This window comes from Lissotriton helveticus, chromosome 9 (assembly GCF_964261635.1).
Source record: "Lissotriton helveticus chromosome 9, aLisHel1.1, whole genome shotgun sequence".
NCBI classification, from domain to species: Eukaryota; Metazoa; Chordata; class Amphibia; order Caudata; family Salamandridae; genus Lissotriton; species Lissotriton helveticus.
In genome coordinates, this window is record NC_136070.1 from 238,295,136 (window position 1) to 238,307,929 (window position 12,794).

Below are 12,794 nucleotides of genomic sequence, written 5' to 3' on the forward strand. Positions count from 1 at the left end.
ATATATATATATATATATATATGCAGGGAAACCACTTTGCACAATTAAACAGCAATATTTGAACACAAACACGCGTATATTTTTGCACATGTAACATAGAAATGTTTATTTATTATCATATAGATATTTTTTATATATGGAGATTTTTATACTGGGTTTTATTACAGTGGTTTTAACATATTTATGCAAGTTAATATGTTATTTATGTCTAATAATGTGTGCAGAAAGTGCTTTATTATGCTGTAATTTATTGCTGCTTGCTCATTTGCACAATTCCACGCATTCATGCGGAAATAATGTAAATAGTTACTGGCATATATAATAATTGTTTGGTATGCTTTGATGTGCCTTAATTTGCGTTTCAGTCACAGATAAATAGTGCTTTAACCCAGTCGACATAGAGCACATTTTTCCATAGTATTTCTTCACTATTTATGATTGGGTCACGTGGTGATTCCACGAATGAGAAAAGAGTGTTTTGTTATTTAAAGGTGACCATTACTGCATGTTCGCTATGTGATCAAGGGCAGCTCCTGCCCGAAACGCGTCGTGCCAAAGAAAACCTGTAAAAAGGATAATAAACTTACCTGTGACACTCGTAATGCTGCGTGGTGGTCCGTGATTCCTGTGGTCAGATCCGATTCAAGCAGAGACCTGGTTATATCAACCGCGAAAGTTTTTGGTTGCTTTCGCTCCATGGACCCCGCCCTGCTGGTGGCTGCCCTCAACCTCACGTTGCTGCTGATCCGGAAGGAAATCGCTGGCTGGTTGAACCCCTTGTGAGCTGGAAAAAAGGAAAACCGTTCACTGATGACGCTGACGCTTGAGTCGGAGGACCCGCGAAGGCTTGACCTCTGGTGCGGTGAGTAATTCAGAGCATTCACAAGACGGGGCTGCATGCTACGGAACACATGGATTGTTTCCTTTGTTGAAAACGCCGATTTGCAGACGAATTGCAGGCGGACAGTATACAGGTGAACGAACATAACGTAAAGGCAAATATGTTAAGCAACGCAGTACGTGAAAGAGAGTTGAATGCGGATGCTTTATTTGATAACGTCACGAAAACAAAGACTGTAACTACCAATGCGCAGAACAACAGCGGTGATGATATTAATAAAGATACAAATATACTATTGAGAAATCTGGAGAAAAAATGAAAGCCGAGATAACCAAGTGGTGGGAAAGTAAATCACTAACCAAGTATGTCGAAGTAAACAGGGTCCCACGGGGACTGCGCATACTCTTGGCTCCCAGCTTTGAGAAACCCAACCCGGCAATGCTACTCGAATGGGGAGAAAGCAACTTACAACAATCAATGAATCTCATACGTATCTTAATAAAGTATGCAGACATAGATCGTCTAACACTCATCACTGAAATTGAGGAAATCGAACATGAGTTGAGTAAAGCTGAAAAACAGGATTGGATTTTGACGAAAATGAATGAAATTAAAGAACGTTTAAAAAAACATGAGGAAAAAATAAAAAAAATAGAAAGGTACATAAATTTGCCCGGGATTTAGATGACTATGAAAGAGGGCAAATCTACACATTTGTGAAAAAATACGATAACATTCGTAAAATGAAAGGAACCAGCATAACCAAACCGAATACTTTGGAAGTAGGCCAGTAAAAATCAATTGTGGACGGACCCGAAACAGATACAGAGTCACTCACCAGTGAATCCAGCGTTAATTCTGCGGGCACCAGCACAAGCAGCGCAGGATCCACACATGCCATTCCGGGTTTGGGAGATGAGATGGATTTTTTAGTACAGGACCGATTAAAAACACTGAGGCCAAGAAAGGACAAAAATCAGGCAGACAAAGGCGGGACACCATTAGGAGAACCAACCGCAGGAGGCGCAAGCGGCAAGCCAAGAAAGAGGCAAAATTACTGGCGCAAAAAGAAATAATCAACGAAAACACGGTGGTTAACTTAAGCACATTCATTCTTACGAAGGCAGAAGAGCAACTGCTTTCGTTAGGCCTGAACTATTGTCCTAACACGAATTTCGATTACGCCACGACTCGGATTGATCTATTCCTGTTCATCAGAAAATTGAAGTTAAAGAAATTTTACGCAATGAAGGAAGTGTGGAAAGATAAACAAGGAAAAACAAATACCACAACCGGCTCAGGCGTGCAGGTTGCAGATATACCGACCTTATGGGCACTACATGGACTGAGCAATGAAGAAGAGCAGAATTCGCAAGTACCTACCCAAACTAAATTAAGAGAACTAAACTTGTTGCAAAAGGGTGCAGGAGAAAGTCCCTTTAAACCCAAATCCTCTTTCATTCCTCTGATGCCGATAGACGCCATTGACGTGTTTCATGACCGCATCATTGAAGAAATCAAGAACCTGAATTGCTCCATCAATCGAAACAGAAAATATCGAATGGATCAAAACCAAATTAATTTCAAAAAATTCATTGACAAAATGGCCAATAATTCATCCATCATCGTTAAAAAATCCGAATAAGGTGGTAACATCGTCCTGTGGCCTAAAGAACAATATGATGCGGAAGCAAAAAGACAGTTGGATAACAATGATTGCTATGAAAAAAGTACGTTGAAAAATTATAATAAAGCAAAAGACAACATTAAAAAAGAACTTCAAAAATGGAAGAATGAGGGACTAATAACGAATGAAGAATTTAATTTCTTATTCAATTGTCACCCTAAACTACCTTTTCTTTATCTGTTACCCAAGCTGCATAAAAACATTACCCCTGTTCCAGGACGCCCAATTATATCAGCAATTGGAACCATGACGGAACATGTAGGTCAATATATAGACTTCTTTCTACAGGACTTAGTAAAAACTATGCCTTCATATCTAAAGGATACAGGTGATTTTCTGAAACGCATTGATGATATGACTTGGACCGATGATTTGGTATTATTGACTTTAGACATAGAGTCACTATACACTAGTATCCGGCATGAATGTGGTTTACGTGGGGTGGAGCATTTCTTGAACAGTCGACCTGCTGAGTATGTTATGCACAACAGAATGCTCATGTCCCTCATTACTTGGCGTTTAAACAATAATTACTTTTCTTTTGGAAATAATGTTTTCAGGCAGAAACAAGGAGTTGCCATGGGGGCCTGTTTTTCCCCGAGCTACGCGGGTTTGCACGTGGGCTTCTGGGAAAGGCAGGTCCTCATGAGGGAACATAAAGAAATCTTTGACCAAAAGGTCGTCTCTTGGCTTCGTTATATAGACGATGTTTTCATTGTATGGAAAGGCAGCATGAACAGTGCCCAGGAATTTGTCGACATGTTGAATATTAATGACTTTAACTTGCACTTCACATCCCATTGTAGTACCACCATGATAGAGTTCTTAGATGTGCAAGTGCAGATAATTGACAACAAACTTACCACTACAGCGTTTAGAAAACCTACAGCCGGCAATGCTATGCTTCATGCGTCGAGTGCACACCCGCGACATTTAATAGCTAGCATCCCCTATGGGGAAATGTTACGGCTCAAACGCATTTGTAGCACAACAGAACAGTTTGACATATGTAGTAAGCAAAGTCTTGATCGCATGAGACGCAGAGGGTACACTGAGGACATCCTTAACAAGGCCATATTAAAAACAAATGAGAGACCTAGATCTGCTTTACTACCCAACATCACAGAACATAATGGGGACACAATTGAAGGTAATGCCGCACCCAGATTAATTACCACTTACAGCAGACAAGAACGTAAAATACGCAGCATTCTTAACAAAAAGTGGCCCATAGTATTAACGGACCCCATTTTAAAACCTAATCTACCTGAGAAGCTCAGTGTGACATTCAGAAGGGCTAAAAATATGGCCACACTGTTGTCTCAGAACACTATCACGGAGGTTCCAAGCATTCAAACGTGGCTACCAGTTAAAAATGGCTTCCTTAAATGTGCGACATGTCGCGCATGTAACTTTGGTGCTAATACCACCAAGTACAGGACCCCTTTTAAAGCTCAGGATCAAATAATCAGGGGTAAATTTGACTGTCGCACAGAATATGTCGTTTACGTTCTTACCTGTACCTGCGGGCTCAGATACGTAGGTAGCACCAAGAACCCAGTATACATGCGGATACTACAACACATCCGTGCCATCATCAACTGCGACCCCGCCTACCCGGTAGTCAGACATTTTAAGACCAGTCATAACAGAGATGTTAACTGTTTATCCTACTTTGTTATTGACATGGCACCGGTACAGAAAAGAGGCGGGGATAGAGATAAAGCATTGAGACAATTAGAAACAAGGTACATTCTAAATCTAAACAGCAAGTCTCCGAATGGCCTTAACGACAGAGAGGATATACACACCTTTCTGTAGTATATTCCATTTTTTATACATAACTACGCATCTCTGTCTGTGCATGGGCATTACAGTATATTACAGTGATGAACCTATAAATTATGAACATCAGTTTAAAATGAAGGTTTATAATATTAGCTGCTATTTTACTACATTCACTCACATGTTTTTAACATCACCTATCTAGCACTATTTTTTGCATTATTAACACTCAGCACTTTTCAGACTAGGGTTGTTGAGATATATGGATAATTGAAGAGAAGTTGGTTAATCCCGGGAGCAGGGCTGATCCGAAACCCACAAATTATCCTAGCACTTCATTTCGGGATGACAGCAGTTGCACATACAATACCACAGTAACATCTAGAATAGACCTCAGGGAGGCAGCATCATTTGCACTATGGGTTCTGCATTCATGCAGGGACACCACTTTGCACAATTAAACAGCAATATTTGCACACAAACCCGCGTATATTTTTGCACATGTAACATAGAAATGTTTATTTATTATCATATAGATATTTTTTATATATGGAGATTTTTATACTGGGTTTTATTACAGTGATTTTAACATATTTATGCAAGTTAATGTTATTTATGTCTAATAATGTGTGCAGAAAGTGCTTTCTTATGATGTAATTTATTGCTGCTTGCTCATTTGCACAATTCCGCGCATTCATGCGGAAATAATGTAAATAGTTACTGGCATATATAATAATTTTTTGGTATGCTTTGATGTGTCTTAATTTGCGTTTCAGTCACAGATAAATAGTGCTTTAACCCAGTCGACATAGAGCACATTTTTCCATAGTATTTCTTCACTATTTATGATTGGGTCACGTGGTGATTCCACGAATGAGAAAAGAGTGTTTTGTTATTTAAAGGTGACCATTACTGCATGTTCGCTATGTGATCAAGGGCAGCTCCTGCCCGAAACGCGTCGTGCCAAAGAAAACCTGTAAAAAGGATAATAAACTTACCTGTGACACTCGTAATGCTGCGTGGTGGTCCGTGATTCCTGTGGTCAGAACCAATTCAAGCAGAGACCTGGATATATATATATATATATATATATATATATATATATATATATATACATATACATTTTATTTTTTTTATTTTTTTATTTTTTTTATTTTGCAACAAATTTGATGTGCACAGTTGTAAGTAGTTAGGGTATGAGATATAGTTCCTTGCTATAACTAGAACATGTGGATTTCAGTCGTTTTGTCCATTTAAATCTGTATTTCTACAGACATTTTCACCCAACCAGAACCTCTTTAACTTTTCTTTTCTTCCAGTGAATGATTTTTTATATATATATATATATATATATATATATATATATATATATATATATATATATATATTCCCTCAGGAAAATAATAGCACTCACGAGTATTCTGTAGCTCAGCAGCAGTTTATTCAGGACAAACGCGTTTCGGATTTACATCCTTCGTCAGTGTCTTAATCTCTAAACAACATACTGGCGGCCATATTTTATTAAAACATCACAAGCCACGTGTCTCTAGTGGGAATAAAGGACGGACTTGGCGACCCAGTGATACACATGAGCGCCATCTTAACACAGTATATACTGTCCAACTTTACTGGATATCGCAACTGCACCCGGATTTAAATTACCATTTTGGTGCCAAGTTTGCGTCATATTTATACATCATCAAAAGAAAAACATCAATTTTAATGCTTTGAAGAAAAATACCGACGTAACAACAATGGAAAAACTAAGAGATGGGATGAAAAATAGACTAGCGAAATATGAAATGAAAATTCGCCAACGCAAAGAGGAAAAATTCGACCGTGATGAAAGGGATTACGCTCTGGGTCGTATTCTCACATTCTCTAAAAAATATGACCAACCCCGCAAAGAAATGGCAAAGAACAAAAATGCCCCGACCAGAGGAATAACACGAGTGGAAACCTCCGAATCGGAGTTGACTGATGCAGACCAGTCAGGAGATGAGATACCAAGGATTCCATCAAATGTTGAGGAAACTCCTTTTCAGCAGGAATTTCAATTAATGCAACAGACATGGCTGCGAGGGGGAAAAACCAGACCCCCAGAAAAACAAGAAGAACAAGGCGAGGGGGCAGGAAGAGGAAGGGGTCGAGGAAAAACCCCCCAACCCACGACCAGAGTGACGAGATGCCGGAGAGGCAATCGATGGTAGTAACCGACGATAACTTAACCATCGTTAACCTAACTGATAAAGTGCTGACACATACTGAAGAATCAGTTCTGAAGTTAGGGTTAACTTTCTGCCCTCAAACAAGTTTCGAGTTCACACAGACCAAAATAGATCTATTTAAATTTACTCGTGGACTAAAACTTCACACATTTTTCAAACTGCGACCCACTACAAAGGAAGCAAAACGTTTAAAATCACAGAAACAAGACATGGACCTGTTGCAAATAAATGACTTAATGACTTTGGAAATCCTGGAAAACTTACGTAAAGACGAGGATCCAACACTATCAGACTCTGAGGAAACTTTGAGTCAGAGGATAAGAACTGTGGGAATAGATCAAGATGCACCTACGAGTGGATTGAAATCACCTTCCCAATTTTTTCCTTTAATGCCACATGATGCTATCGATACTTTCACAGAAGCAGTTACAAAGGATCTACTGAAATTAAAGATGATATCTAAATCGACTAAAAATTACAAAAATGAAAATCTTAATGTAGATCAAAAGAAAGCTTTAAAGGCCTTGAAAGAAGACAAGAATACTATATTTAAACCCTCAGACAAGGGAGGAAATATAGTTCTTTTGACACGTAAATATTATGAAGCAGAAGCGTACAGACAATTGAAAAACTCAAATTGTTATGAGATCTGTACACAACTAACTTACCAAGAAAGCATTCGAGTGTTTCATGTTTTGATTAAATTTTGGCACAACAAACAGATGTTGGATGGTGATGAGTATCTGTTTTTAAACACCCCTGAACCTACCCTTCCTACCTTCTACCACCTACCCAAGATTCACAAAAATGAGAGGGAACCACCGGGCAGACCGATAGTGTCCTCATTGGGTAGTCTTACTGAAAATCTGTCCAAATTCCTTGACTATTTTCTGTTTGATGCTGTAATGAAACTAAAATCGTATATACGAGATACCACCGACTTTATTAATCATATTGAACAAATCACCTGGCAACCAACTTATTGTATGGTGGTACTCGATATAACAAGTTTGTATACCTGCATTAATCACACCATGGGCCTGAAAGCCATAAAATATTTCCTGGATAAGAAATCTTTGAGATTTGCCACTCACAATTCTATGTTGTTGGAATTTATAGGATTTTGTCTGCACAATAATATATTTACCTTTAATGGGGAATTGTTTAGACAAACATCGGGGACCGCGATGGGTACCTGCTTCGCCCCCAGCTACGCGAACTTGTTCGTGGGCTGGTGGGAGGAGCAGGTGGCCTGGGCAAAGGTGAACCAGAATTGGACCAACAAGACAGTGGCCTGGTACAGATACATCGATGATCTGTTTTTAATCTGGGATGGGACTGAGGCCGAGGCAGAGGAGTACATTGGATTATTGAATGATAACGTTGTTAATCTTCAATTTTCTGGTGAAATCAGCACAACTACAGTAAACTACTTAGATTTGAAACTAACTGTTAAGGATGGAAAAATTAATACTTCTTTGTACAGAAAGCCCACAGCTGGGAATAGTATTCTGCACGCGAATAGTGGACACCCTCAAAAACTCAAAAATAGCATCCCTTATGGGGAGTTCTTGAGGCTAAAAAGAAACTGCTCCAATGTGGAAGATCTCCATGAAGCTTTAGATGGCAGTGTAAAACGTTTCCAAGCTAGAGGCTATCAGACTACGCTACTAGAGAGTACCCGGAGAAAGGTTCTAAGTTTGAATAGAGAAGATCTGTTAAAGAAAAAAGAGAAGACCCCTAAAGACACAGGAAAGTTTAGAATGATCACTACTTTTTCTAATGAATCCAACACCATTAGGAGTATACTGAAAAGAAACTGGCATATACTGAAAACAGATGCCGTGATAGCTACAGATATTCCCATTCATCCCCTAGTGACTTTCAGGAAAGCCCGTTCCCTCAAAGATAATTTGGTTTCCAGTCATCTAGAGAAATCCATACCGAAAACCCAAAACACCCTCAAAGAAATGAAGGGTTTTTTCCCCTGCGGGAAATGTAAGGCGTGCGTGGCAAGCAAAAGAGTGAGAACCTATAAGATAGAGGGCATGAAACAAAATAAACAGATCAATAAATTCATGACCTGTCAAACGAGTTTTGCGGTGTACTGCCTGGTGTGTCCCTGCGGACTGAGATACGTAGGGAGCACAATTAATATGGTAAAACTGAGGGTACTTGAGCATATGCGTGCCATTAAAAACAAAGACTTTAGCTACCCAGTAGCACGGCACTTTTCAGTTCAACATAATAGCAATAGGGACCTGTTGCAGTATTATTGTTTGGACTACTTACCACCGGATATTAGAGGTGGGGATCGTTTGCTCAAATTAAGGAGATTGGAGTCTCGTTATATCATCGATTTGGGAACCAAGATACCTAAAGGGTTGAACGGTGGGGAAGAGTTGGCTGTTCATTTGAATAAGTGAAGTACTGTGGTATATGAATGTGATTTGTGAACCTTTACCTGCAATTATCTCGCCCTTTTTAACATGTCACTATCAAAGCCGATACACGGCATAATTTTCAGTGGGTAAATAGGACCAGCAGCCTTTTTTGTAAAAAGGCTGCATTGCCGATCCACGGCTAAATTATGATCCATTGAACTGCATTAAAATTGATGTTTTTCTTTTGATGATGTATAAATATGACGCAAACTTGGCACCAAAATGGTAATTTAAATCCGGGTGCAGTTGTGATATCCAGTAAAGTTGGACAGTATATACTGTGTTAAGATGGCGCTCATGTGTATCACTGGGTCGCCAAGTCCGTCCTTTATTCCCACTAGAGACACGTGGCTTGTGATGTTTTAATAAAATATGGCCGCCAGTATGTTGTTTAGAGATTAAGACACTGACGAAGGATGTAAATCCGAAACGCGTTTGTCCTGAATAAACTGCTGCTGAGCTACAGAATACTCGTGAGTGCTATTATTTTCCTGAGGGAGTAAAAGGAAATTGTTGAAGCTTGGATTTATATCGCGGAACGCCACCGCGTTCTTTGCACCCGACCACGCAGTGCCCCGCCTATGGCGTTTGGAGGAGCTGGATATATATATATATATATATATATATATATATATATATATATATATATATATATATATATATATATATATATATAAAAAATATATTTCTGAGTTTAAAGCACTCCCACCTCAGTTGGCCAGGGCTTGCATGGCAGGTTTCTGAATTTGCCTGAAATAATAAAGTAACTTGATCAAGACCCAGACAGGTCAAAAGCATCATGTTCTCTCTCACAAATACATTTTCAGAAATAATCAACGCTGTGGTGTGGCTTGCATTGTTTTCCTTGTTTACAAGAACACATATATATATATATATATATATATATATATATATATATATATATATATATATATATATATATATATATATATATGTGTGTATGTTACTCTGTCTTACTAGAGGGTGCATTTGTATAAATAACTATTTAGTAACTACATGCATAAATTGTAGGGTCATACAGATTTGTGCTAGTATGTAATAGAGGATGTTTGTGTTGGCTGGCAGGGTGCATTGTTTTATAAAATTAGTTTTTGCAGGGTTGCCTGTATTTATAGCAGTGGCGCACTCTGGTCAGTTGAAATTTCTAACACTGTAGGCAAAGTGCATGTATTGGTAAGAGGCTTTTGGTGTTGCTACAGCGGCAAGGGAGGGTGTACGTGTTTTTTTTGTGAGACCTTCAAGCTTCTATCAACACATGTAATCTTATTTGTTCAGAACACATTTTTATTTGCGTTTTTCTGTAATCTAAATAAATGTATCTGAGGTACAAGAAAGAACCAGCAGCTAGGGAATTTAATCGAGTCACAAGAATTACATGATAGTGCCGTAGGAGAAAAGAAAAAACAGAAGACTAGTCCTGTTCTGCGCCAAAGCCTTGCTTGTCATCATCTTAGTATGTCAATCAAGCCACTGTTCGATGTGTAAGTAGACTTATTGTGTCTGCTAAGACTAAGCTTCCTTATATGTCCATTGTGTCTGTTCAAGATTTCAACTCATGATGTGTAGTTTACATACATGTTGTCAATGGCCTTGGTTGTGTTTGATTGCATGGTAGCATGTCCTGGCTGGTTCATTAATGCATTGGTTTATTAAACAGTTACAGGCAACATCATCTTGACCTCAGTTGAGGAGATGGACAAGTGTCGAACCGAGACAAAGGTGAGCAACAAATGGAAGAGGGTACCTTAAATTCAACCAACTGTCTTGGATGAAGTTTGGTCTTGATTGGCTTTTGTTTGTAAATATATATATATATATAGTGGTTATAGTTAGGCCTACTTTTCCATAGAGCGGTTTTTGGGTTGCCAATAATTTTGGCCCTGTTTGATAGATCTTCACAGAACTCTCTCAAAAAAAGTTCATCCACCTCCACCCCTTCCTGAAATGTTTCGGGGTGATCTGTCTAGCGGGGGCCAAGGGAAAAAAGGGTCCTGGCTACAGCAAAAACTGCTGAACAGAATGACATCAAATTTGGCAGGAGGCTAGATCTTGGTCTGTAGATTGTACTTTATGCAATTTGCTGTATAGCCATTCAGTAGTTTTTGAGATAATAAAGGTCTAAAAAAAATATAGATATTTGTATAGTTGGGCTTGCAAGCGTCTCAGAGACTCTCACTGGACCACCAATTAAAAAATAGAGCATTTTGATTGGAGCAGGGAGCTTTAGTTCCCTTGGGCCATCACGCTTGAGCGAGGACTCCGATTGGCTGCCAACAACATAAGTGTTGCTGGCAGCCGTTACAGGACTCAGGAACTTAGCCTCCTGTCCTGAAGTTCTAAACAAAAAAATATGGCAGCAGGATAGGAATACCGTGACCCCCTAGGCCTCATGGGAGAGACCCAGAGGGATCCCCCAGGGCAAAAAAAGAAAAACAAATAGCAAAGAATGCTGCCATCCTACAAGACTCATTTGATTGAAAAAAACAAAAAGTTGTCAGAGGCTGCATTTATTTATTATAAGCACCTGGGAGTCTACCACTGGGGCTATGTTTATAAAGGGGAGGAGGGATGGCCTTGGAAAGCCCACCCCCAGGGCTGTCATCAATTTTTATGGGAGGGGGACCACGCAGTCCCCTCCCGTAGCCTGTAAAGCTCCTGGGGAGCCCTTCCCTGGGCTGAAAATTCACAAAATGGGTGCGGGAGGCTGCGCGGCCTTCCCTCCCTGAGCCTGAAAAGGCCCCAAGAAGCCCACCCCTGGTACCAATTCCTTTAAAGGAGGGCCTCCCCTCCCTGAGCAATTAATGGCCATGAGGTTTGGGGGTCGGTTCACAGGCTATGTCCCAGAGGGCCCACCCCTGAGACAATGCAGTTTCCCTGCTCATCTGCATGAAAACCCCTATATGTAAGTATATCATACATAGTTCAGTAAACTCAAAAGGTCTTGGCTAACACCAGACCTATAAATGGGTAGAGCCAAATTTACAAGTGTAAGTTACTACTGCCAAGAAAACATTAGTTAGTCTAGCATCACCAGCACCACACATGGTCAATCACTGACACTTCAACATCCTTGTAAAGAAAATAATGGAGGTTATGGCGTAAGATAAAACCTATTGAAATAATGTTAAATTACATTATTTAAAACAGTTAAAAATATAACTGTAATTAAATTGTTTTAAAAAAATCTAAACAATACATATTCGTTTTGAAATAGTGTAATTGTTTTAATTTAAAAGTAATGCAACATTCATTTTTTTAAATTATAACGGAGTTATAGTTAATCCTATACATCACTTTTTAATAGTGTATACAAAATAATTTTTGTACTTTAGTTGCAATTTTTTTTTAATCTAAACTGTTTTTAAATTGATATATTTAAATTAAATATTTTAATTCAAAATGAAGTTAGATGTAGCTTCTTTTACTTCATTTAAAATAATGTACAGACTTATTTATATTAATATTTCACAGAAAATATTTTTAGTAATTGATTATAAAATATAAGAAACTTTTTCTAATTTTCCTTATACTATGCCAGAGGGAGAGCTCCACCCCTACTGTGAAGTAAAGAATAGGGAAAAGTAAAAACGTTTATTTAACTAAAATAGTAAAACATTTTATAGTAAATAGCAATGTAAATTTGTTTTATATCTTAAACGTAGAACGCAGTAAAAACGTTACATCACTAAACTTCATTTTTAAATCAGTTCTTGACTATAATTATTGAATCACTTCTCTGAAGTTTAAATTAAAAAATAAATTCCCACCTAAAGTAAAATCATTAAAAA

At 38.5% G+C, this 12,794-nt stretch overlaps 1 protein-coding gene across 2 annotated transcripts in view; it reads left to right on the plus strand.

Moving 5' to 3' along the window:
• The window catches only part of KNSTRN (kinetochore localized astrin (SPAG5) binding protein), a 111,978-nt gene that overhangs the window by 61,179 nt on the left and 38,005 nt on the right, over positions 1 to 12,794 (plus strand). For both annotated transcript variants that reach the window (XM_078659800.1, XM_078659801.1), the window contains one exon: positions 10,664 to 10,725. In XM_078659800.1, coding sequence (XP_078515926.1) covers positions 10,664 to 10,725 — 62 coding nt within the window. The remainder of the gene's footprint in view (positions 1 to 10,663; positions 10,726 to 12,794) is intronic.